The sequence below is a fragment of the Cherax quadricarinatus genome, chromosome 4 (assembly GCF_038502225.1).
Source record: "Cherax quadricarinatus isolate ZL_2023a chromosome 4, ASM3850222v1, whole genome shotgun sequence".
In the NCBI taxonomy this organism is placed as follows: domain Eukaryota; kingdom Metazoa; phylum Arthropoda; class Malacostraca; order Decapoda; family Parastacidae; genus Cherax; species Cherax quadricarinatus.
Window position 1 is genome coordinate 32,043,736 of NC_091295.1, and position 27,500 is coordinate 32,071,235.

Genomic DNA, 27,500 nt, shown 5'->3' on the forward strand with positions numbered 1-27,500 from the left:
TCCGACATCGACTGATGTGCGCGCGCGCCGTGCAGGAGACTGCCACTGTCATTGGTACAGACCAGAGCAATTAATGAACCACCCATTAGACCAGCAGCCCTGGAACTGGCCGCCATCGTACGGACGTCGCCCCACAAACTACTTAGTTTGAGACTACTGGTGCGGGAGGAAAGGGTGGGAGATAGGATACGAGGGAGGGAGAAATAGTAGGGGAGGAGAGAGTGAAAGGGGAAGGGAAGAGGAGAAGGGAGAGAAAGTTGGAGTGGTTTGGATGAGCAGGGTGTACTCACCGAGTTGTCATTACGAGGGGTCGAGACTCATCTCCTTTGTGTGTGTGTGTGTGTGTTTATAATGGCGTAATGTGTTTGTATTGGTGGTTGTTGCTGCTAGTTGTCTACTTTGTTGGTTGGGGTGGTAATGAACTTGAAAATAAAAATGATAATACAATATTAATAATGCAAATAATAATTAATCTCGAAATTACTTAAAATCACTGGAAGTTCCAATGAATAAGTAGACGCTAGAAGTAATGTATATAAAGTAAAACTTGAAAACTAATACTTCTCACTATAGAGGGAAGAATGACATGCATACATGTATACACGCATACATACATCTGTACAGTATGCCATTTCTATTCCTTACATTGCAACTCCTGACGAAGCAATTGATTGGCGAAAGGTCTAGAATTGCTATTTCTTGCCCCTGGTGATGGTATTACTATACATGTATAATCACACTGTACAGTGAAAATTCGCTTCCCATGTGGATCCTTAATTGCTAATTAATATATGTATGTATGTATGTACACAAATGCATACATGTTTACGCACAGTGTTGGATGGTAGTCTCTCTTAGCATTAAATAACACGTAAAATAAAAGGACACAAGTGCAACTAATGTGACATTTTATTGTGGCAACAATAAAATGTCACATTAGTTGCACTTGTGTCCTTTTACTTTATATATTGTCGGTAATTCTACCAACATTAGTACATTAAATAATACATCCCATTAAACACTTCCCCTGTAAACCCTTCCTCTATAAACATTTTCCTTGTAAACACTTCCTTGTCAACACTTTCCCTGTCAACACTTTCCCCTGTAAGCACTTCCTCTGTAAACACCTTCCCTGTAAATACTTCCCCCGTCAACACTTCCTCCGTCAATACTTCCTCCGTCAACACTTGCCTGCAAAGGCTCAGCACCTACCAACTTCTACATTCGGACTTGAACCGTTTAATTAATCAGCTAACTTTCAAGGTGTAAAAAGCGAAGCCATTGTATAATTAATTTCAATGTATGATTCAGGCGTTGAAAGATTGAGTGAGGAAGGTGAGGGAGGGTGGCGATGATTGTTGATAATTAAAGAAGAGGGCAATTAACGAAGTCACAGTAATTAGGGGCACGAATACTGAGTATGGTCAGATGTTGTATATCACAGATAATATTGGGTAACTAATAGGTACATTACAGGTGTAGTAAGTATATTACAGGTGTATTAAGTATATTACCGGTGTGGCAAGTGTATTATAGGTGTAGCAAGTATATTACAGGCAGAGCAAGTGTATTAAAGGTATAGCAAGTGTATTACAGGTGTAGCAGTGTATTACAGGTGTGGTGAGAAGAGACAAAAAGATGTCACTCCTATTCACGTTAAAGTCTACTGAAGGGCTTTTGATCCAAGTAACTGAAGCTGTCTTTTTTCCCTTGGATCAAACCTGATTACCTTCCATTGTATGTGTAGTTAGATCAACAGTATACATTGCTCAGCTAGTGGCTACTGGCAGTTACGTGTCCGTTGTTAGTGGTTAGCTAACACGCGGGCGCTCGGTAAATAATGAGAAAATGGAAGTGTTGTTTGCAAGTATTTAGGGTGTGGGAAGTGTAGCTGGTTAGCAAGTGCCCGGGTTGTGGGAAGTGCTGTTAGCAAGTGGTTGGGTTGTGGGAAGTGCTATTAGTAAGTGCCTGGATTGATGAAAGTGTTGTTTGTGAGCAAGTGCCTAGGCTGCTGGAAGTGTTGTTAGCAAGTGCCTGGGTTGTGGAAAATACTATTAGCAAGTAACTGTTGAGGAGTGTGCCTGGGTTAAGTGTTATTAACAAGTAATGGGTTGAGGGAAGTCTTGTTTGTTAGCCAGTGCCTGGGTTATGGGAAGTGCTGTTAGTGAGGAAGTGCCTGAGTTATTACAAGTGTTTTTGTTAGCAAGTGGCTGGGTTGTGAGAAGTGTTGTTAGCAAATGGCTGGGTTGTGAGAAGTGTTGTTAGCAAATGGCTGGGTTGTGGCATACTCGCTATGAGGCATAACCTACTGGGAAAGTTACCTGTTGGGTAGGTCACCAGCTCGGGAATCACCTGCTGGAACGTCACCTACTGTGCGAGCTTCACCTGACCTGAGATCAACACATCCACATTAAAGTGCATTGGTAATTTGGCGTAGTTCTCATCTTTAATAGACTTTTGTTTCGTGTAGTAGTAAATGTCATGTTCTTTATTTTAAGCTATCATCGATGAGGTTAGGCAATGGTGAGATAGGTCACATAACTTTAAAATAAAAGCTAATTTAACCACTAAAAAAAATTAAAATCGGCCTCGATACGTCTGGAAACTGATGGCTGAGTGCAACCACGAAGCGTTGAAATCTACACGATGGATGCCTGATTTCTTTGTATATATGGGGTTCTGAACGAACATCTCTGTGTAAACATGGGTTTCGGAAGGAGCAATGAAGGCATATATACCGATAGCTGTGTCTTTGTATATAGTATTCTGAAGAATCATCGGGAGCATTTACACCATTTGCGTATCTCTGTGTATATATGGATTCTGAAGGAGCAACGACGATATGTGTAATCATGGATGTGTACGTCTGTGTACATATGGGCTCCGAATGCGCAACGATGACATATACACCGACGGATGTGTATCTCTGTGTATAAAACTTAGCGATTTTACTCTCAATGTTAGTGTCCTCGTAGAGTACGACTTTAATGACTCACGTGTGGTGAATGGGTGTTAAACCTAATACATTACTATCACAAAAAAAAGTATACAGTACTGAGGAATTAGACGATAGTGAAACATCTTGGGCATCTTTATTCAGAGACGTTTCGCCAACCAGTGGTTTCCTCAGTCCAGTACAGAGGTGATAGGCATGTCGCCTCTTTATTGAATAAAGAAAAGATATTGGTGAGTGAAATCTCTTCAAATAACGGTACCCAGGTGTTGCACTTGCGTCAGATACCTAACACATTTAGCGAAGGAAGATAACATTAACTCCAAGAGCTCGTCTCCAAGAGCTCGTCTGCTCTTTAATGTTTCATCGGAAAGCTAAAAGCTATTGCTGACTTCCATTATCAAATCTCATGTCACCTTTCCAACCGAGTTCGAATTATTTAAGAGAATTTTGTTTCCTGATCAAATTATTCATTTTTGTTTTACCTAAGCATGTTGGGTTTAACCATATATTGCGTATAATTACATGTAGTATGTAATTATGCTTGGTATATCATTACTGTGTATAATCGAAGACTGCCATTACACACACACACACACACACACACACACATATATATATATATATATATATATATATATATATATATATATATATATATATATATATATATATATATATATGCAAGGAATTCGCAAGAGCAGGCGAAATATACACAAACACTGATCTCTGGCTGAAGGAGACTCGAACCTACGAACCTTGGAACAAGGTACGCAATGCTTTACCAATCTGCCCACACTGGACCAATACCTTGGAGTCCAGCTTGCGCTAGACTTTGATCCAAGGCAGCCAGCTTTCTGGGAGAAGGCTTACAGCTTTTCATCTGATCCCCTGCATGCATCAGCCTTACTAGAGATATTAACAATGCAAGGAATTCGCAAGAGCAGGTGAATATATTATATATATATATATATATATATATATATATATATATATATATATATATATATATATATATATATATATATATATATATAATATGCCTTATGATGAGTATGTATGTAGTTGTGTCCAGTGTGTGTGTTAGTACGCATGCATACAAATAAACACATACATAATATACACATCACGAGCTTATTCTCATTCCTCACACACACACACACACACACACACACACACACACACACACACACACACACACACACGCGCACACACACACACACACACACACACACACACACACACACACACACACTCACACACACACAAACAAACACACACACACACATACACATTCACACATACAAACACACACACACACACACACACACACACACAATATATATATATATATATATATATATGCAAGGAATTCGCAAGAGCAGGCGAAATATACACAAACACTGATCTCTGGCTGAAGGAGACTCGAACCTACGAACCTTGGAACAAGGTACGCAATGCTTTACCAATCTGCCCACACTGGACCAATACCTTGGAGTCCAGCTTGCGCTAGACTTTGATCCAAGGCAGCCAGCTTTCTGGGAGAAGGCTTACAGCTTTTCATCTGATCCCCTGCATGCATCAGCCTTACTAGAGATATTAACAATGCAAGGAATTCGCAAGAGCAGGTGAATATATTATATATATATATATATATATATATATATATATATATATATATATATATATATATATATATATATATATATATATATAATATGCCTTATGATGAGTATGTATGTAGTTGTGTCCAGTGTGTGTGTTAGTACGCATGCATACAAATAAACACATACATAATATACACATCACGAGCTTATTCTCATTCCTCACACACACACACACACACACACACACACACACACACACACACACACACACACACACACACACACACACACACACACACACACACACACACACACACACACACACACGCACACACACACATACAAACACACACACACACATACACATTCACACATACAAACACACACACACACACACACACACACACACACACACACACACACACACACACACACACACACACACACACACACAGGTTAGCACCATAAGGCAGTCACACCTGTCATCAATTAGCAGGTGATTCTTAGATTCTATCAACCCAGAACTTTAAAAAGCATAGAACTATTCAAAAAGTATAGATACAAACAAATAAGTGAATATGATGAAACAAAACGCCATACTTGACGTCGAATAGTGTATATAGATTAAAACAAAAGTCTAATAAAGTTGGGGTATTTTAAATCCTAATTTGACGTGTCTCACCGGACAAGGATAAAATGTCACACGATAATAGCTCCAGCCTTTTAGTTTCGTCTACTTTAAAGGTCGACATAATTAACTTGACCTGGAGTTTAGACCGCGTGGCAGCCAAGCCGCTAAACGTGACAGTTACGCCGCGTGTCTCCAGTGTGTGGCCCAAGCCGTGGCCGTGGCCGACGGAACGAACGCCGGGAGAACCCTTACAGGAGAAGGGCTGTAAAGGTGTTATTGTCAGAGATTTTGTCAGGGTTTTCCTTTGTAAGTTGTAATGCGCCTTTTTCTTATACAAGGATATTACATGATTTAAAAGCATTTTTAAGGAAGACTTGTTGCCAGTATCATTGCTAAACGCAAAACGACCTACATTTAAAGATATATATTTTTCATTTATGTTAATGTAAAAACTAATAATTTTGTACCAAAAGAACCTTAGAAAACTTACTTAACCTTACTATAACAAGTGCAAATTAATTTAACCTATTCCAACTAAGTATATTTTAGATAAGTTTACAATAGTTTAATAATAAATAAACACAATGAAATATATTTTCTCGTTTGGTTCAGAATGATTTTTGTGAAATCATTGCATACACAAATTATCGCCTGCCTTATTCGGCAAGAGGAGCGTTGCTATTTAAGCCAAAATCGCAAGTTTTACCTGTTTGGCACCACACACACACACACACACACACACACACACACACACACACACACATATATATATATATATATATATATATATATATATATATATATATATATATATATATATATATTATATATAATGTCGTGCCGAATATGTAAAACTGGTCAATTAGTAAGAATTCATTTAAAATTAAGTTCTTTCAAAAATTTTCTCTTATACGTTTAAAGATATATTTTTTTCATTAATGTTATTGTAAGAATTTATAATTTTGCACCAAAAGAATCTTAGAAAACTTACCTAACCTTATTATAACAAGAGCAATTTATTTTAGCCTAACCCAACTAAATATATTTTAGATTTGTTTACAATAATTTAATACTAAACAAACACAGTTAAATATATTTTTTTCGTTAGGTTCAAAATGATTTTGGCGAAATTATTGCATACACAAATTTTCGCTTGTCCTATATGGCAAGATGAGCGTTGCTATTTAAGCCAAGATCGCAAGTTCTGCCTATTCGGCACGATATATATATATATATATATAGATATATATATATATATATATATATCTATATATATATATATATATATATATATCGAAAACTAGACGAATAGCTGGAAAACTTGGACCCCAAAAAATATTGGGTCACCTGAATCTCAAAAACAGCAGAAATATTCACGCAATGTCAAAGAATCAATAAAATTTGAGTATGTTATATTGCATAATTTCAGTCACCAGAGCGCGCACTGGTGACTGAAAATAATAACTAAGTCATGCAGTTTAAAGGGGAGGCTGTGTTGATGCCGGTGAGGGGGCTCTTGATCCGAGGAATTTGATTTATATTCCCCATTCCTTGGCTGTGATTGTCTCTCGTTCCCCAGTGCTGCCCAGTGATAATGATAATAATGTATATAACTGTGGTTATAGTGCAGCAAGTATTGAGAGTTTACATTATTCCACGTGCATTGTTCCACGTACTCGCTTAATTGTGGTTGCAGGGGTCGAGACTCAGCTCCTGGCCCCGCCTCTTTGCTGAACGCTACTGGGTCCTCTCATTGCTCCATCAGCTTTATCATACCTCGTCTTAAAACTGTGTATGGATCCTGCCTCCACTACATCACTTGCCAGACTATTCAACTTCCTAACAACTCTCTGCTTAAAGAAATACTTCCTAACATCCCTTTGACTCATCAGAGTCGTCAACTTCCAACTGTGACCCCTTGTTTCTGTATCCCGTCTCTGTAACGTCCTGTCTCTGTCCAGCTTATCTATTCTCCCCTGACCCTCCTGTCCTCCAGTGTCGTCAGATCGATTTCCCTTAACCTTTCTTCGTAGGACATTTCCCTTAGCTCTGGAACTAGCCTTGTTGCAAACCTTTGCACTTTCTCTAATTTCTTGACGTGCTTGACCAGGTGTGGGTTCCAAACTGGTGCTACATACTCCATACTGACGTACACAGTGTATAGAGCCTTTAACGATTCCTTACTGAGGTATCGGAACGCTATTCTCAGGTTTGCCAGGCGCCCATATGCCGCAGCAGTTATCTGGTTAATGTGTGCTTCCGGCAACGTGCTCGGTATTATACTCACCCTTAGATCTTTCTCCTTGAGCAAGGTTTGCAGTCTTTGGCCATCTAGCCTATACTCTGTCTGAGGTCTTCTTTGCCCCTCCCCGATCTTCATGACTTTGCATTTGGCGGGGTTAAATTCGAGGAGCCAGTTGCTGGACCACGCGTCCAGCTTGTTCCACGTGTATTTCTCCACGTGTGTTGCTCCACGTGTGTTGCTCCACGTGTGTTGCTCACTCCACGTGTGTAGCTCACTTCATGTGTGTTCCTCACTCCACGTGTGTTCCTCACTCCACGTGTGTTCCTCACTCCACGTGTGTTCCTCACTCCACGTGTGTTGCCCACTTGGCTGTACACGTTAACTGTTTATTATATTCAGCATTTTCCTCTGCTATTTGTGCGCAGTGAACCAAGTAGGTATTTGATTGTTTCCTTAACTAGCTTCTCCTTGCGGTTTTTGCGTTGAATCAGGGGGCATGAGAAAGGTGTCGGATTCTATGTACTCCCGGAGCATTGATCCTCAATTGTTAGCGGTGGTGTGTGTTGCTGCCTCAAGTTCTCGACCTTATACTCCCGCTGCGGAAGGCTCGTTCGTCTGAAGCTAAACTGCTGTGAGGCGAAGCAATTTGGGAGACAACAAGCAATAATCACGGCGAAAGGTAATTAGCCAGAGGTATTAATCAAGAGGGAATAGAATGGCTGACATCTTCAAGCCTTCAGAGAGAGAGAGAGAGAGAGAGAGACTATCTCTCATACAAGTATTTTCATCTGACTCAGATTTCGAACGCTTTCTACTTGCTGCATTTCGATATACCATCCTCACCTACAGCATTACAAGAGCACTCGTACGCAAGTACGTAAGCATGAGTACGTGCACGCCCTTATTCTTACGTACGTGTGTACGAGGCCAGAGACCAAGACTAGACTGATGCGCGCGCAAGCACACACATATCCGCAAGTACACACACACACGCACACGCACACGCGCACACACACACACACACACACACACACACACACACACACACACACACACACACACACACAGTGAAGAGTGAAGAGACGGGGCTAGGAGCTGTGACTCGACCCCTGCAACCTCAACTAGGTGAGTACCCACACACACTTGCGGTTGCTACTATAATCATACTTCTACCGTGATAGACAAACACCACTGGTGAAGCACTCATCTCCCACTGGATCATTCACTACCTGTCTTCTTCATTTTTTATCTCAAGTCTTTGGTGTAACTAAAACACTGAGTACATATGTGTGCCTTTCCGCTGATCGCTACTAGATCCACTCCCTCCCTGATCCATGAGCATTAACACACCTCTTCTTAAAGTTATGTATGGATCCTGCCTTCTATACATCACTCTCCAGACTGTTCCACTTCCTGACAACTCTGACTGAAGAAGTACTTCCTAACATCTCAGTGACTTATATGAATTTTCAACTCCCAGCTGTGACCCCTTGTTGCTGTGTCCCATCTCTGAATCATTTTGTCCCTATCCACCTAGTCAATTTCTCCTAGTATTTTTATGTCGTTATCATGTCTTCCCTATCTCTCCTTCCTCCAGTGTTGTCGGGATGAGTTCCCTTAACCTCTCCTCGTAGGACATATCCCTCAGCTCCGGGATTAGTCATGTTGCAAACCTTTGCAGTTTCTCTAATTTCTTGATGTGTTTGAACAAGTGTGGGTTCCATACTGGTGCTGCATACTCCAGTATGAGCCTGACGTACACGGTGTACAGTGTCGTAAATGACTCCTTACTCAGATGTTTAAACGCTATTCTCAGGTTTGCCAGGCGCCTATATGCTGCAGCAGTTATTTGGTTGATGTGTTCAGTATGATGCTCATCCCAAAAACATTTTCTTTGAGTGAGCTTTGCAGCCTTTGACCTCTTAGTCTGTACTCCGTCTGCGTCTTCTTTGTCTGTCCCCAAGTTTCACAACTTTGCACTAGCTGGGGTTATTAAAATCCAGAAGCTATTTGTCAGACCAGGCTTGCACCTTGTCCACATCCTCCTGTAGGCTTACTTGACCCTCATTAGCTTCACAACGTCTGCGAACAGGGTCACTTCTGTCTCTATCACTTCCGTCATGTCATTCACATATAGAAGTGTGTGTGTGTGTGTGTGTGTGTGTGTGTGTGTATGACGGAGCAGGAAAGAAGATGAGAGAAGAAAAGGAGATGGGACGAGGGTATGAGCGGATAAGATGGAAAGGAAGAAGAGGATGACAGGGCAGGATGAGGGGAGAGTAGAGGGAGAGAATGGATAAGCAGAATAAGAAAAGAGTGAAACGAATGGGTGGGATGGAAGAGGGGGATGGTATGAAAGAGTACTAGAAGGCAGGGTGAGAGAGAATATTGAGGAGGAGGATGAAAAGATGGGTGAATGTGGAATGGAGAAGTAGAGAAAAGTGGGAAAGGAAAGACAGAAGGAAGAAAGGAGACAGAGGAATAGAAAAGAGAATAACGAGTCAGAAAATAGTAGGGAAAAGAGAATAAAAGAGAGAGGTTAAGAAAGGAGAGCTGGAAGAGATCAGGAAAGAGGAAGAGGGTAAGTACATGTGAGGCAGAAGGTAGAGAAGAAAATGTGAGGTAGAAGGTAGAGAAGAAAATGTGAGGTAGAAGGTAGAAAAGAAAATGTGAGGCAGAAGAAGAGGACATGAATAGTTGAGGGAAGAGAAAGAGGACACTATGGAACGGTTATAAGCAAAAATGACGGATAAAAATGACACAGACACACAGACACACACACACACTCACACACACACACACACACACACACACACACACACACACACACACACACACACACACACACACACACACACACACACACACACGTATTCTTCTTCCCAGAATTACAAATGGAGTTCCAAACTCATAGAGCTGGGGAATGAGGGTTTTAATGGCGCTTTAATACCTCACTCTGGCTTAATATTCACTTTGGATTCCAGTGAAGGTTAAGCTTGTCTATCAAGGAAGCTTAATTGTCAAACTTAGTTTACAAGTTGAATTTGTTTTCACAATTAGAGATGCAGATACCTTGTGTTTACTATGTGGTGTTTGAATGTTTTATACTGTTCGATGGTGCAGTCGGTCAGCTGGTACATAATTTCTCATTATTTGTGAAAGGGTAGAAGGATGAATTTGGTGGTCTGGGAGTCTGTTCCTTTGTTGTTTAAATTAGTTTACTCCGGTGAACACCCGTTGATCAGTGCTACTTCGTCAATACCACACACTAGCCTTTAGCATTAGTAAACATCACCCATTGATAACTAAGAATCATTACCGGGGTTATTGTCACAACTGTACATGAATGGTATACAATACCGTCAAAATGACTATTAGACACATGTGCAGCATCTGGGTATCTTTATTGTAGACGTTTCGCCAACCAGTGGCTTTGTCAGTGCAAATTTAAACACATGATTGGAAGGAAGATAGTAGAACAATCTACAAAAGATGAAGTAATCAGTCCCTCAATCTTGGAGTTATCGAAGAGCACCGTAGTCGTGAAGAGTCTCCACCACATATCAACTATTTAGATCACAGTTATCAACAAGCACCTCTCGCTAATACTAAACACCAACAACAAGCTTTAACCGTGAAGTGGTGAATAATAACAGTAATCTTATATAAGGCAGTCTTACGGAGATTAGTTGAGTATAGCTGGGTAGTATTAGTCTCGTGATTTAAGGGACGGAGGACTGAGCCTCCACCACTTCCCTGTATAACATACACTTTTTTAATTCTTCAAATGTTATATTTTAATATTAAAAGAATCCTCGCAAACCTGTAAAAAAACAGACTTGTTTAAGTATGATGTTATTTCTAATAATGTCCAATTTTGTACCTTATGAACTTGGACCTGACCATCATAAGAAATACGTACATTATTATATTCATGGGGAGACGCTGAACCCGTAGGGGTCATATTGTTCTTCGAGAAAGGGAGGCAGTTTAAATTACAAAAATGTTGTACAATGTCAACAAGACGAGGACTTAGACATGTATGCAAAAATGTGGGTATCTTCATTTCTCCAACCAGTGGTTTTCTCGTCTTAATACGGAAATGATATACACAGAAGGCAGTGGAAGATTCCTCTGTCTATTTTGTATAGTTCTGCAAGACTGAGAGACTGATTACCACGTCTTCTGTCTTCTTATACCATCTCTGTATTGAACCGAAAAGAGTCACTGGTTGGCGAAACGTCTTCAAATAAAGATATCCTGGTGCTGCATGTGTCTAATTGCTCATCTAATTTAGTGCGAGAAAGGGACGAATAGCTGCAAGTTCATAGATGCCATGAAAAATTAATTATTAAGATATTACAAATGAGTGCCATAAAGACTTAAAAAACTTGCTGGTGGAAGTTGACACTCATCCAAGACTCCTGCAGGACCTTAGAGTGGCGAGGTCGCTGACAACACTCTCTACCCTCAATGGTACCTACAGGTAGTCCAGCCTCCCAAAACTAGGATGAGACCTTGGGCTAGAAAAACAAATAGTTTTGAGCCTGCTTCCCATATACATATAGAGTATCATTTATGTAAGACGGACACTAATGTAACCATAACCTGATTATCAGCAATTATGTTCAACACTGATATCATTGCCAGCAAGTGGACTGAATATTTGGATTTTTTTTCTAGAACTATGCTGGAACACTTGCACTATGATGTAATAAATCAATCAGCAAGGAGGTATTAGGATGTTAGATTACAGGATAAATACAACAATTCATTCCCTAGAATCTATTTGGGTTTTACATTAATGTTGCGTTGTAGCGCCTCTCCCAAGTTCAACGGTACAAGATGTATGGCCCCAGATACTGTTACACATGCTTGATGTACATTTGTAAGAAATGTACATGGGGAAGAGATTTTATAGGCGACTGTAGTGAGTTTATGAGTTCCATCAACACATGGGAGGTGAGTTATACACCTTAAACACTCCGTCTCTTATTTCTCTCCCATCCTCAGTATCTTCGCCTTGTGACGTCAAACGGCGTTCAGAATATCACCGTATCACATAGTAATAGATGTGCCAGCACTCACAATTTCCTGGGTAAATTCCACATCTTATTACGCTACAAATATCAGAGCCTTTCGTTTCGGCATGACGTCCATGACCCTTGTTCTTGGCGTCCCCAAGCTGTTTCCCTGGGTACGCATTTTCTCAGTTTACCTCCAAATTTACAATTTCCCAATTCCTCGCTATGATTTATCTTTAAGTGGCTAAATTCACACTCTTAACAGTATGTATAATACTTATATCTAACCCATTTGGCAGTACCAGTAAATTTTTAAATCTTTTCACAAAATGTATGGGCGAGCTTATAGGTACACAACACTCAGTTAGGTAAGTCAGATACATGTCCAACAGTTAGGCATCTATATTTCGAAACCTTTCGTTTACACAGTAGGCTTCTTCAGTCGCGTGCAGAAAATTTGGTAGAAGCAGTAGAGATGTGACGACGATGTTATCAGTCCATCACCCTTGAAGAGGTAGTTTTGAGGTGGTCAGTCCCTCAGCCTGGAGAAGAGTATTGTTCCCATGGTCTGAAGCATTGTGTAGGCGAAACGTTTCGGAATAAAGATGCCTGACTATTGCACATGTGTCATACTTACCAACCTATCCGTATTGTATACCATTTAAATATTCAACACTCAGTTAAACTGTGGGCCCACACAGTTTACCTGAGTGGGCCCACAATTGTCTGAGATTACGTGTATCATATTTCAGTTTGGGAACAATATGCCTCATATTTCAGTTGTTTGAGACGACATGTACTTCAAATGATAGAGATGATATATGCTTCACGCACTTGAGATGACATACACCTCACGTGTTTGAGATGACATATATTTTACGTGTTTAGGATGACATACACTTTAGCTATTTTTCAGCTTGCTGTATTAAATATTAAATAAGATTTTTTTAAGTACTATGCTGTATTCTAAAGTCATTTTTTGCGTATCAAGGTTTGTGGAGCCTCGATCCTCCGTCTCTTATCCTCAGTCTCGGTCTCTTATCAGTTAGGCTGTTGGTGGACGCCCGACAGGGATGGATAGGGAAGGAGGAGTCGAGTCTGAGCTTTCGGTTCAGCTCTCTTCAGTAGCCTGGTTTATTAGTTATGTGTATGTGTATGATTGAGAGAGAGAGAGAGAGAGAGAGAGAGAGAGAGAGAGAGAGAGAGAGAGAGAGAGAGAGAGAGAGAGAGAGAGAGAGAGAGAGAGAGAGAGAGAGAGAGGGAGAGAGGGAGATTCTTCTAAAGCTGAACAGATTGTGTGACCTTTGTGCTGACATCAATGTGATACCACTATGTTAGCTGGATGGATCATACAATCAGGTACTACTATGTGAGTAAATAGATCATACCATTGTGAGTGGGCATATCATACCAGTATGGTACCACTGTATGAGTTTGGAGATTATACCATTACTATACTAGTGTGAGTGGGTGATCATACTAGCATGGTATCACCATGTGAGTAGGTAAATCACAACAGCATGATATCACCGTATATGTTGGGAGAGGATATTATCACACTTGTGTGAGTGGACAAATCATACCAGCATGATAAGGAGGAGGAGGAGGAGGAGGGTGAAGCATGCGGCCTCACGCCCTCATTTCTCATACTTGCGTTGAGGTGGCTGCGGGTCGACCCAGTCTGATCTCATTACCTCTCATTAGGAGAGATTACTGGCTGCCCGTCTCGCCTCTACTCCTACTGCTGCTGCTGGTGCTGCTGCTGGTGCTGCTGCTCCTGCTCCTACTCCTACTGCTGCTGCTGCTGCTGCTGGTGGTGCTGCTGCTCCTGCTCCTACTCCTACTGCTGCTGCTGCTGCTCCTCCTCCTCCTCCTCCTCCTGCTGTTGTTGATACTGCTTCTGTCCTACTGCTGTTGATTTTGTTGCTGCTGCTGCCGTTGTTGATGATGCTGTTGCTGCTGTTGTTGAAGATACCCTTCTGTGTGCTGCTGTTGTTGGTTTTGTTGTTGCTGTTGCTGCTGCTTCCGGTACTGTTGTTGCATGTGCTGGTGTGGATTTTGCTGCTGCTGTAGGTACTGCTTTTGTTGCTGCTGTGGGCTTTCTTGATGCTGTTGCTATTGTTGCTGTTCCTGCTGATATTACAGCTTCTGTTGCTGCTATTTACTTTGATTTTGTTGTTCCTTTTTTCTGCTGCTGTTTATTTTTTTAGAGGTTCTGCTTCCACTGGTATTATGCTTCTGTTATTGCTTGTTGTGTTGTCATTATTATGGTCTTTGAATTAGAACTTTACAGAAGAGCTGTGTTTCATTAGTGCTGTTCATGCCTGCTCTCTTATTGCTGTTGTCGTGTTTATTGCTGTACTTGACATTGTATCTGCTGGCACTGCTGCTACCACTGTTTCTCTCTCTCTCTCTCTCTCTCTCTCTCTCTCTCTCTCTCTCTCTCTCTCTCTCTCTCTCTCTCTCTCTCTCTCTCTCTCTCTCTCTCTCTCTCTCTCTCTTTCTCTTTTACCTGTTATTGCTTTTGTTGCTGTTTCTGTTCCTAGTGTTTTGCAGCCTTTAATATTTCACATCTTTTTTTATTTTCCTCTTCTGGCTAGTTCTGTGCTATGTCCTGTTGTCTTATCTGTTGTTGCTACTTTTGCTGCTGTACTGTCGGATGTTACTGTTGTTGGATGGGGTTAGTGTGACGCTGCATTTGGGTGCTGCTGTTAAGATTGTTACTGTATTTGGATTTTGTTGTTGAAGGTAGATGTTGCTGCTGCTAGGTGCTCCTGCAGGTAGGTGCTGTTACAGGTAGATGCTGCTGCAGGTGGGTGCTGCTGCTGTTAGGTGCTGTTGCAGGTGGGTGCTGCTGCAGGTAGGTGCTGCTGCTGTTGTTGGGTGCTGCTGCAGACGCTGGCGGCTGTGTGGTGGTTGAAGGTGTACTGAGGTCGATGCTATGCACGGATGTCCTGTCATTGTCGGCGGGTAGCACTTTCTGCTTGTAGTGACACTCTTGCAGCCTCTGTTCCTTGTTACCGTTGCTGCTTCTGCCTGTAGTGATTCTGTTGCAGCTTCTGTTCGTTGTTACCGTTGCTGTTTTTCTTTGTAGTGACTCTCTCTTGTAGCTTCTGTTCGTTGTCACTGTTGCTGCTTACACACACATACACACACACACACACACACACACACACACACACACACACACACACACACACGTTCAGACCAGGTAAAACTTGCAATTTTGGCTAAAATAGCAACGCTCTTCTTGACAAATAAGGGAAGCGAAAATTTGTGTATGCAATAATTTCGCAAAAATCATTTGAACCTAACGAAAAAAATATATTTCTTTGTATTTGTTTATTATTAAATTATTGTAAACTTGTCTAAATATATTTAGTTGGATTATGCTAACTTAAATTGCTCTTGTTATAATAAGGTTAGGTAAGTTTTCTACGGTTCTTTTGGTACAAAATTATTTATTTTTACATTAACATAAATAAAAAATATATATATATATATATCTTTAAACGTATAAGAGAAAATTTTAGAAAGGACTTAATTTGAAATGAGTTCTTGCTAATTGACAAGTTTTACCTATTCGGCAGGGCCAGGTTTGATTGTTGTTTGGGGGTTCGGAAACAAATTCTTGGGTAGCTGTGGGAAACGGTTGGATAAATATATGGGTGGTTTTGATAAGGGCCAGTGAGTGATGCGAATACCACTGTTTCACGCCCTCATGTACCTTTTGTTCTCCCCGATACTCTTCTGCTCCTTCTCTTTCTCCTCCTCCTCCTCCCTGCTGACAACTCCTTATCTCCACCAGCCAGAGAGAAGCTTCAGCCACTAATTTAGACTCTGGGCCAAGTCCTTCCAGCGATTAAACCCGCCAAGGACATATCACTTAATATCCCCATGATTACAATTGCCCAAATCGTCTGTGGTGGCGCCGGGTTGGTTGGTTCCACGTCTCTCTCTCTCTCTCTCTCTCTCTCTCTCTCTCTCTCTCTCTCTCTCTCTCTCTCTCTCTCTCTCTCTCTCTCTCCGTCTCTCCCTCTCCCTCCCCCTCAGCTCGCTTCTCCCTCCCATCCACATCTATCCAGTTTCTCTCTATCTCCGTTTCCCTTTTTCCTTTCCGAATTGTCCCTTTTTCCTCCCCTCCCCTTCCTTCCATTCCCTCCCCTCCCCTTCCTTCCATTCCCTCCCCTCTGCTTCCGTCCCTCTCTCCACCTCGATCCCTCCCTCCCTCCCTCCCTCCCACCCTCCCTCCCTCCCTCCCTCCCTCCCTCCCTCCCTCCCTCCCCATTGTTTTAACTCCGGGGGAAAAATGTCCCTGTAGTTTTCAATCTTCATTAACGTTATTGTTTTGTGTTGTAAATGTGGGTGTAACAGTTATGTCAGCGTGGGGGGGGGAGGGAAGGGGAGATAGACAGGGGAGGGAGGGGGATGGAGGGAGAACGGGGAGAGTGGTGGCTAGCACGGGGCAACCACCAACAGTCCTCTGAATCTGTCGATGGTTAGAGGTGTCTCATTTTCGCCTTTTTTTTTTTTTTTTTTTTTTTTTTTTTTTTTTTTTGTACATTACTCTCTCCGTTACTGACAACGAAATAGAATTAAAATTTCAAAACGCATTAAGCTATGACAATATAATAATAATAATAATAACTAATAATTATTATTATTATTGTTATTATTATTATAATTATTAATAGTCGTGGGAAAATCTAAAATCGTCAAGGTTAAATTGCTTTGGAATTACGAGATTTCATACGAGAGGAGGATAACTCCAGTTAGGTGGATCAAGAGCCATGAGTTCACCAACATCAAGGCACTCTTTTAAAGGGAATAGCTAATATGCCATACGGAAGAAATCAACTTCGTTATCATTATTATTATTCAAGAGGGAAGCGCCAGACCAGTAAGGGTGAGGAGAGAAGTAATCAGACTTGACCAAAGGAAGAGAAAGATAGCTCTAATTTCTCGGATCAAAAGCCCTTCGTCAATATCAAGGTACCCCCCCTTCCATTCCCCCTTCCCTTTCCCTTTCCCCTCCTCCTTCCCCTCCTCCTTCCCCTCCCCCTTCCCCCTTCCCCTCCCCCTTCCCCTCCCCCTTCCCCTCCCCCTTCCCCCTTCCTCCTCCTTGGAAAGATCAATCGAAAATTAAATAACTTTGGTGTTTAGCGACTCTTACGTGGCGGACTTAATTAGGAATCGTAGACAATAAATATTCTTGTCTGCGGAGTTAATTAGACTCATGAAATATACCAGGCAAAAATCCAGGTGCAGGATTGAGTGGATGATGGAGGATTGGGGGGGTTGACGAATCCGGCCCAGGAGATTGAGTGGTGTCAGAGGTGTTACAGCGAGGCTTCGGTGCAATTTGATTTCTTAAAATATTTTTTTTTTGGGGGGGGGAGGGGAGTGGAGGCGCTTCAGTGTGTTGTTTCTTTGAGTATCGGATGTAGTGGGTGGTTGGTGTAGTGGGTGGTCTGTGTAGTGGGTGGTTGGTGTAGTGGGTGGTCTGTTTAGTGGGTGGTTGGTGTAGTGGGTGGTTTGTGTAGTGGGTGGTTGGTGTAGTGGGTGGTCTGTTTAGTGGGTGGTTGGTGTAGTGGGTGGTCTGTGTAGTGGGTGGTTGGTGTAGTGGGTGGTCTGTGTAGTGGGTGGTTGGTGTAGTGGGTGGTCTGTTTAGTGGGTGGTTGGTGTAGTGGGTGGTCTGTGTAGTGGGTGGTTGGTGTAGTGGGTGGTCTGTGTAGTGGGTGGTTGGTGTAGTGGGTGGTTCGTGTTGTAGGCGGTTTGTGTAGTGGGCGGTTTGTGTAGTAGGTGGTTGATGTAGTGGATGGTTTGTGTAGTGGATGGTTGATGTAGTGGGTGGTTGATGTAGTGGGTCGTTGATGTAGTGGATCGTTTGTATAGTGGGTGGTTGATGTAGTGGGTGGTTGATGTAGTGGGTGGTTGATGTAGTGGGTGGCTTGTGTAGTGGGTGGTTTGTATACTGGGGGATTGATGTACTGGGTGGTTTGTGTAGTGGGTAGTTGGTGTAGCAGGTGGTGTTTTTGTAGTGGGTGGTTTGTGTAGTGGGTATTTTTTGCAGTAGGTGGTTGGTGTAGTGGGCAGTTTGTATAGTAAGTGGTTTGTGCAGTGGATGGTTAATGTAGTGGGTGGTTGATGTAGTGGGTGATTTATCTAGTGGGTGGTTTGTGTAGTGGGTGGTTGGTATAGTGGTAATTGGTTTAGTTTAGTAGGTAACTGGTGTAGTGGGTGGCTGGCGAGGTGGCCAGGCGGTATCGAGTGTAGTGGGTGGGTGGTAGAGGGAGGGTGGTTCTAGAGCAGTGGGCTAATATTTCCATTCCCCTGGATATTTATAATGTGGAAATGAATCCTTACAGCAGTGCCAGGTGGTAAGTCCCAGTAATTCTCTGTAATTGTTAATCCTATGGTTAAGCATATTAGCTCACCAGGGAAAAGAAGGGCATGAGAAAGAGAGAGAGAGAGAGAGAGAGAGAGAGAGAGAGAGAGAGAGAGAGAGAGAGAGGAAGAGAGAGAGAGAGAGAGGGGGGGGGGGGAGAGAGAGCAGTCTTCCACCGGGTGTAACACTACGTTCTTACTAACAAAGTTAGAAGAAATGGGAATGTTTATCGACTTTCTGCATGTACTGCATGTACCTTCTAAGATCGTATTCTTAATGTAACAGTCAAGACTTTCTTGGTGCCAGCATACAGGGCAGCGTGCTTGGTTCATTGTTATGAGAGAGAGAGAGAGAGAGAGAGAGAGAGAGAGAGAGAGAGAGAGAGAGAGAGAGAGAGAGAGAGAGAGAGAGAGAAAGGAGGGAGGGGAAAGGGAAGGGGAGTTTGTAGAAGCCATACGAAGGAGAAGGAAGACCTGCCACAGTTGCATAAGTTATCACTTAGTCTTTCTCTAATGTTCACAACACCTACCTCCTCCCCTACCTGCTTTCTCTTGCGAGTTACTTTCAGTTCGTAATCACACCGATGATATGTCTCCACGCTTCAGGAAGGTTTACTTGTTTCTGACGTGTAGAGAAGATACAACTTGCTAATCGAGAGAAAAGAGGATGGGGAAGGGAGGGAAAAAAAAGGAAGGTTGTTGTTCCAAGCGCAGAGAGGCGTGGATGTTTTTGTTTTCTGTTGTGCTGGTGAGGCTGGGGATTTGTGAGTAGGTGTGGGTGGGGGATGGGGTGAGACAAGAAGCTCTTAATGAGCGCGGGAAGTCTGGGGCTTAAGCTTCGTTCGGAGCTGGCTCGCGTAATGTCATTTAGGTCATTAGCTGGGGTAGGAAGTGATCAGAAGCCAACAGCGTCAGTCAGTGGTCAGGGTTTGCAGCCTGAGGCTGCTAGTGTCTCCACTTTTCTCTTGCTTGTGTGCCCGCTGTCCGACGCCATACGAAACTAAAATTCTGAAAGAGGATCGCTTTCTTTTGTGACTAAAATTTCCTCTCCAGAAACCGAGACATTTTCTTTTTTTAATTATTTTTGTATTTACGTTAAATAAAGTGCAGTAAAAAAGGAGTGGCGCGTCAAGTTAAGTTTTGTATGGTACTAGTCGCAGGTGTGTAGGGAAAGGTACGTTTAGGTAACTAGCATGAGGGTCAAGACAGTCGCTCGGCGTTATGTTCAAGGTAACTTCTTTCTGCACTTCTTGCTCTCTTCCTTCTTCTTGTCTCAAACTTTACTGATTGAGTTATTTTTTTCATAATATTGGTGGTATGCAATACCGAGAAAATGATAAATAAGACACATTTGCAATACTTAAATATCTTTATTGTAATACAGATACCCTGGAGTTGTAAATGTGTTTCATTCGTTTGTATATTTTTACTCTGATCTCATTTCTTAATGTTTTTATGTCATTCGTCCTCAATAATCTCCCACGAGGATTAATCCGGCTTCAAAAATGGCACAGTATAGGTTATTTTCCAGAACCTCCTTTGCAATATATTTTTTTGTGTTTACATTAATTGTATTATGTCAAGTTTTCCGTTAAAGTTACTACATGAGCTAACCAGTTTCTTTTTCAGAGTTGTTCATATTTACGTCAGGTAGGATGAGTTTTGGTGTTCATTAGGTGAGGCCAGTACGTTGTGTACTGACGGATGGTTTGTCTTTCTTGATCTTTCCAGAAGAGACCAAAGACGATCCGGGCCGTTCCCCAGAGCACATACATGCGGGCCGCTCCCCGGACCACGTGCATGCGTGCCCCTTCTGTCAGTTCACCTGCGAGTCGGAGACGACTCTGCAGCATCACGTGGACGCTGAGCACGGCGGGGAAAAGAAGGCGGGTCTTCGGTGTCCGCTGTGTGAGGAGGCGTGTCCCGACATGTCAGCCCTGGAGAAGCACGCCATCAATATCCACTCCGTCAACTCTGACGGCCTCCAGCGGCTTCTGCTGCTGGTTAGACTCAGTGCTGCCGCTGGTAAAGGTGATGACGAGGACGACCACCACCACCAACATCATCATCACCACCACCACCACCACCAGAGCGAGCAGCATCATCGCTTGCAGGAACACCTCCAGCATCGACACTCGTCGAAGCTGGAAGAGAGTCAGTCATCAGGTGGTGCAGGTAAGCGAGGTGATGAGCGGGGCGTGGGCCGGGAGCAGGAGGAGTGTGGCGTATGCGGGCTGGCCTGTGCCACCATCGAAGACCTTGTGGCCCACCAGGCCACTGCGGGCCATACACCAATCACAGAGACCCCTCGTGGCCCGGGTTACTTGTGTTGGAAGAAGGGCTGCAACCAGTACTTTCATACAGCCCAGGCGCTGCACAGTCACTTCAGAGAGATCCACGGCGCTGCCTCCAGACCCTCAGTGGCCGTGTCAGAACGCCATGTGTACAAGTACCGATGCCAGCAGTGTTCCCTGGCATTTAAGACTGTTGAGAAGTTGCAGTTACACGCTCAGTACCATGCCATTCGTGACGCTACCAAGTGTCTCTTGTGCCACCGGAATTTCCGTTCATTAGGAGCACTGCAGAAGCACGTCAGCTCAGACCACCCAGAGCTGACGGCGGTGGAGCGGCATCAGTTCCAGGCGTCCTTAGTAGGAGCACCAGTTGGGGCTGGGGCGGGGCCTGTCCTCGACCCCAGCACCACAGCGCTCCTCCGTAGAGAGTCCAACAAAGGGGATGAGGTGGAGGAGGCCTTGAGAGGGGCGGAGGAGCCGCCGCTGCCACCCCAGCAGCAAGCCATTGAGGACTACCTCAACTCAGATACAATGGCTCTAGACAACTACAGTGACCCGGCCAGACGCTTCAAGTGTCACCGGTGCCGGGTCGCCTTCACAAGGCAGAGTTACCTCACCGCTCACCAAAAGACACTCCTCCACCGGCGTGGTGAGAAGCTAACTTATCCAATGGAAAAATACCTCGACCCAAACAGACCTTATAAATGCGACGTCTGTAAAGAGTCGTTTACGCAGAAAAATATTCTGCTTGTACATTATAATTCGGTCAGTCATTTGCACAAGCTTAAAAAAGCAATGCAAGATAAAGAATCCAAAGGATCAACTTTTAGTAATAATCAGACCCAGTCTGAAGTGAGCAGCACCGAGGGCAGACGAACCCCCCAGGGGGAGGGCTTAACCGCTCCCCCGCGGGTTAGTGGAGTCGGGGTGGTGGAGGAGGAGGGAAACAAGCCATACCGGTGCCACGTGTGCCGCGTTGCGTACTCACAACAGTCCACATTGGACATCCACCTCCGTTCTGTACTGCACCAGACCCGCGCCTCCAGACTCCCGGAATATAATCCAGCCCACCTCGATCCCCTGCGCCCACTAGTGGAGCAGCCACCCACACCCACCAGTACCCCGCAGCCCTCCCCAGCCCCACTCAACGACGCCCACACTCCTCGCTCCCCTTCTAACTCCCAGGGCACCCCTCCAGGGGCGCACCACCAAGGCATCTCCCCATGTAGCAGCAGTAGTGGCGGCAGCGGCCAGGGCAGCTGCGGACGCTGCGGCGGCGTGTGGAACACGATAGAGCAAGGTACGCAGCACGCAGTGCTGTGTGGTCTTCTGCCACCCCACCTGGCATTCCTTCCCCACGCCAGCAGCAGCAGCTTGAGTCCGCCAGCTTCCCTGGACGCCGCCTGGGCCTCACTCTGCAGCGCCTCCCTCCTGCCCCCGACTCAGCCCCACGACCGCTCTCTCTCTCCATCTGAATGTTCCATAGAATCTCTCTCTACCTCTAGATTCACTGTACCTTTCAGAAAGTCTTCACGCCTTCACAAGCACCTATTAGAAAGCTTTGGCTTTGATCTAGTTATTCAGTATGTTGAAAATCAACAAATTAGTCCTTCAAAAGACCCTGATGAAGGGACTTCTGAGGACGTTAAAGACAAATATATTTCTCATTTGCCAGAACTAAGTAAATCTAAATGTCCTCAATGTTATAAACAATTTTCTAGTGTATGGGTTTTAAAAGCCCACTTAGAAGAAATCCATAAGTCAGGTGTACCTTTTGATTACCTTAAGACATTCTCTGATGAGTATCGTAAAGCGTACAATACTAGTCGGCAGTGCTCTAGCAGCGATCCCTCTGCTCTTACAGATGAGGAGCGAGGCCGGGACGCGGAGCTCGTCCAGGGGGGTGACAAGGGGACTTCAGATGAGAGAGAGAAAGAGGCAGAGTCAGGCAGCAGGAGTGACGCCGCGGCTACGCCCACCTCTCGTGCCACGCCTACGCCCGGGATCACGCCCACCTCTACTGCCGCCTGCTCCATGTCTCCCGCCACTGACCACCAGGGTATGAACGTGTCGCCCCAGATGGCAGAGATGGCAGCCGCACTCAATGCCCTCACTGCAGCCCAGATGCAACAGATGCAGTTCAATCCCATGATGATGGCAGGATTGGGTTTGGCGGCAGGGTTGCCACTGCAGCTCAATCCTCTGGCTGCCATGAACCTGCACCCACCTCTGGCGCCCATGCTGCCTCCACACATGTTTGACCACATGGCCCTCGCCAGTATGCAGCAGCAGCAGGGGCCACCTACTTCAGGACCTTCGGGCCTCCAAGGTGATCATTCCGTGTTCATCAAACAGCAACAGCAGCAGCTGCTTCAGCAGCAGCAACAGCAACAAGCTGCCGCTGCTGCGGCTGCTGCAGCTGCAGCCGCAGCAGCACAGCAAAAGAGAGCTCGAACACGCATCACTGATGAGCAACTGAAAATTCTGAGAGGTCATTTCGACATTAACAACTCCCCCACAGAAGAGCAGATCAACGAAATGGCCAAGCAAAGTGGACTGCCTCCCAAAGTGATCAAACATTGGTTTCGTAACACACTGTTTAAGGAACGCCAACGCAGCAAAGATTCGCCATATAACTTTAGCATCCCACCGTCCACCACACTCAATCTAGAAGAATACGAGAAGACAGGTGAGGCCAAGGTGATGCCGCTCAATCCGGACGAGGCTCGCGAAATTGTGGCGATTAGCAATGCCCGGGAAGAGGAGAGAGTTGCAGAACGCATCCCTAAGGAGCAAGAAGAGCCAGCCCTTGACCGCGCCGCCGCCGTGTCCCCGCTCAACAAAGTTCCTAGTCTTAACCAAGACAATAGCCGAGTACAAGAAAAGAACGGGGATGGCTTAAGTGGGTCAGGAGGCATAAATTGTCAACAGCAGCTCCAACAAACCCAGCAACATCAACAACAACGGGAACATCAACAGTCGTTGGAACAGCAACAGCAACGTGAGCAGCAGTCACAACAGTTGCTCCCACCACATCACCTACAACAGCAGCAGCAACAACAGGTGAGCAGTGGTCCCCAGTTGGTGTCGTCTGCGTCTTCGTCACCGCTGGGGCTGCCGGCGACCTCATCGTTCACCTCCCTGGCCTCACCACAGTCGTCACTCTCGCTCACTTCACTCATTACCTCCCAGCTTGAGACCAACCCCATGCTGGCTCACAAGCTGCCTCACACACCACCCACAGTTCCTAGTTCTGGCCTTATTCCTCCAAGCTCAGGTGTGAGTCCCACGCCGCCCCATTTATCCTTCCCATCGACCCCGCTCTCCGCTCCCCACACTCCTACTTCCTCCTGCTCTAGCACAGGCAAACGAGCTAACCGCACTCGTTTCACCGACTACCAGATTAAGGTGCTACAAGAGTTCTTCGAGAACAATGCCTACCCCAAGGACGACGATCTGGAGTACTTGTCTAAGCTGCTCAACCTCTCGCCACGTGTAATTGTGGTGTGGTTCCAGAACGCCCGCCAGAAGGCACGTAAGGTGTATGAAAACCAGCCGCCCATTGACCCTAACGACGAAGGTGCAGGCAGGTTCACGCGAACCCCGGGGCTCAATTACCAGTGTAAGAAGTGCTTGCTTGTCTTCCAACGGTATTATGAGCTCATCAGACACCAGAAGACTCATTGCTTTAAGGAAGAAGACGCCAAGCGCTCGGCCCAAGCACAAGCAGCGGCGGCCCAAGCAGCTGCTCTGTATAATGATGAGAACTCCAACCACTCCAGCATCACTGACTCATCACAGCAGTCCGGTGGCCTCGACAGTAAGCCCAGTGAGGGCACTTTTCAGTGTGATAAGTGCAGTCTTGTATTTAATCGTTTTGAGCAGTGGCGGGAACACCAAATTGTACACCTCATGAACCCTGCACTGTTTTTAAACAAGGGTGCTGATTCTCCCTTTACCAGCATACAGCAGCAGCAACAGCAGTCACAGCCTCCACAACAGCCGCAACAGCCGCCCACTTCCGTCCCTCAGCCCCAGCCCAGCCCCCTGCTCCCTCCTGCCTCACCTCTGAAGCGTAAAGCTGACGAGAGTGAGGATGAGAGAGAGAGCATGATCGGCAGCAGTGAGGCTCAGAGGGACAAGCGGCTACGTACCACCATCCTTCCAGAGCAGCTGGACTACCTATACCAGAAGTACCAGATGGAGGCCAACCCGTCGCGGAAGATGCTGGAGACAATTGCTCAGGAAGTGGGTCTCAAGAAGAGGGTCGTCCAAGTCTGGTTCCAGAATACACGAGCACGAGAAAGGAAAGGTCAGTTTAGAGCTCATGCACAAGTGATTAACAAAAAATGTCCCTTCTGTCCTGCTATCTTTAAAGTCAAGTCTGCTCTTGAGTCGCACCTTTCCACTAAGCACGCGGATCATTACTCTAAGGGAGATGTGGACATAGATACACTGCCTGATGTAGAAGACTCTGGTGTTGGGAACTTCGGCCTGTCTTCAACTCCTTCTGCAACTCAAGCTTCTCAAGTGATGCCCTCTTCTCTCTTCTCCTCAGAAGTTCCGGAAGACTCGATAGCCATGTACCACGAGGAGGCAATCCGGCGGTACCTCAACGATGTCAACTTGTCATCAGATGGTACGCGGCGAGAAGGTGAGAGTCCCCTTGATCTCAGTAAACCCTTAGACTTGGTGCGGCCGTTGGGGTTTGACTCATCTATATTGGACAACACCAACGATCATCTGGAGGATCACTCAGACGAGGAAAGCTACCACCTGGACATGTGCGAGCAAGAGGAGGGCGATACCGGCTTGAACTCCCACGAGAGCAACCCGACCTCGCCCGCCTCCTCTACCACTAGCTCTGCCAAGCAGTCGGGGCTAATGCATGGCGCCCCAAACAAGCGGTTTCGTACTCAAATGTCGGCCACCCAGGTGAAGATAATGAAAAGTGTGTTCCGTGATTATAAAACGCCGACAATGGCAGAGTGTGAGTTGCTGGGGAGGGAAATAGGGCTAGCCAAGCGTGTGGTGCAGGTGTGGTTCCAGAATGCGCGGGCAAAGGAAAAGAAAGCAAAGTTGGCTTTACAAAAAGTGCTGGGCACAGAGCCCGAGGGTCCTAAACCCCCTGAGGAGTGCAAAGTGTGTAACTTTAAGTACAGTCATAAGTACTCCATTCAGGACCATTTGTTTACGCGTTCACATATCGAAAACATGAAAGCGTTTCTGGAAAAAGTGAAGGAAGAAAGTGATGCGGCCAGCCTTAACTCCAGTCTGAGTTCGATGTCTGTTGACGTCGACCGGCCGCCCTCGTCCATGACACCGGCGGCTGGCCTGGCGCATCAGCTGCAAATGGCGCAGCTGATGGCGCTTGGCTCACCACCAGCAGCCGTCGCCGCCGCTGGTGAAGAGAAGAAGGGCGGCCCTGGTGGGAGCAGCACTACCGATGACCTGAGTCGCCTGCAGCTCCTGCAGCAGATGTATCAACAGATGGGTCTCGGGGGGCTGCAGGGGGCGCCGCACCCACTCCTTCAGCACGCCATGATGGCCGGCGCCGGTGAGTAGCGGTCCCCCTCCCTCCCACTACTGTCCGCACCCGCTGCCCGTCCCGCCCACACACCACCCAGCGCCGCCCGCACGCTACCCCGCCCTACCCCGTCCTCCCCGGCCACGCTTGCCAGGGGACCACTACTTCTACACCTGCTCACGCTGACTACGCCCTACGGGCAGCCCTAGGAGGCCCGAGAGTAATATGTCCGGTCAGTAGTGAGCAGCAGCAGCAGCCCCTGGGCAGGCCTGGCCGGGGCTGGCCTCAGTGTAGCTTGGCCCTGTCACGCTTTATCCTCCCTGGCAGCGTCACGCTTGCCAGTGTTGCTGCTGCTGGCCCCACCCTGTGTTCACTCTCGCTTGTCCGGACCCGTTCTGTCAACTCCTGTGTTTGTGTCAAGCCCAAGCCCAGGTCGCGGGTGGGAATACGGACATGCTGTACCCCCACTCGTGAAGAGACAAATCTGTTGCTTAATGTGTTGATGTTTAATTGATGGCATTTTTGCAAAGTTACGAAAGTTCCGGATATCAGGCCTTACTCTGAGTCTGAGGCCTTAAAAAAGCTTCACTAGAGCTGGTTTTATGTAATTTTGTGTAATCCTCTAGGACTGTCGTCACGTTGGTAGATCATAGAGTATAAAGCCTATTAATGGTGAAACACTATCATACCTCGCAACAAAGCATATGAATTGAATTTAACTCTAAACAAATGACTTTCGCGCACCAGAATAACGCTGTATACTGACTTACTAGTTAATGTTCCTACCACTTTTTATGCTAATCACGTGATGAATGTTTCAGAAGGCATAATG

General features: G+C 45.2%; 1 protein-coding gene across 4 annotated transcripts in view; it reads left to right on the forward strand.

The window, feature by feature from the left end:
• The window catches only part of zfh2 (Zn finger homeodomain 2), a 497,688-nt gene extending 470,808 nt beyond the window's left edge, over window positions 1-26,880 (forward strand). For 2 of the 4 annotated variants that reach the window (XM_053770880.2, XM_053770879.2), the window contains exon 3: window positions 20,579-26,880. In XM_053770880.2, coding sequence (XP_053626855.1) covers window positions 20,579-26,706 — 6,128 coding nt within the window. In that variant the 3' untranslated portion in view covers window positions 26,707-26,880. The remainder of the gene's footprint in view (window positions 1-20,578) is intronic. The other 2 variants (XM_053770881.2, XM_053770882.2) reach the window with 2 other exon arrangements.
• The last annotated feature ends 620 nt before the right edge of the window (window positions 26,881-27,500 follow it).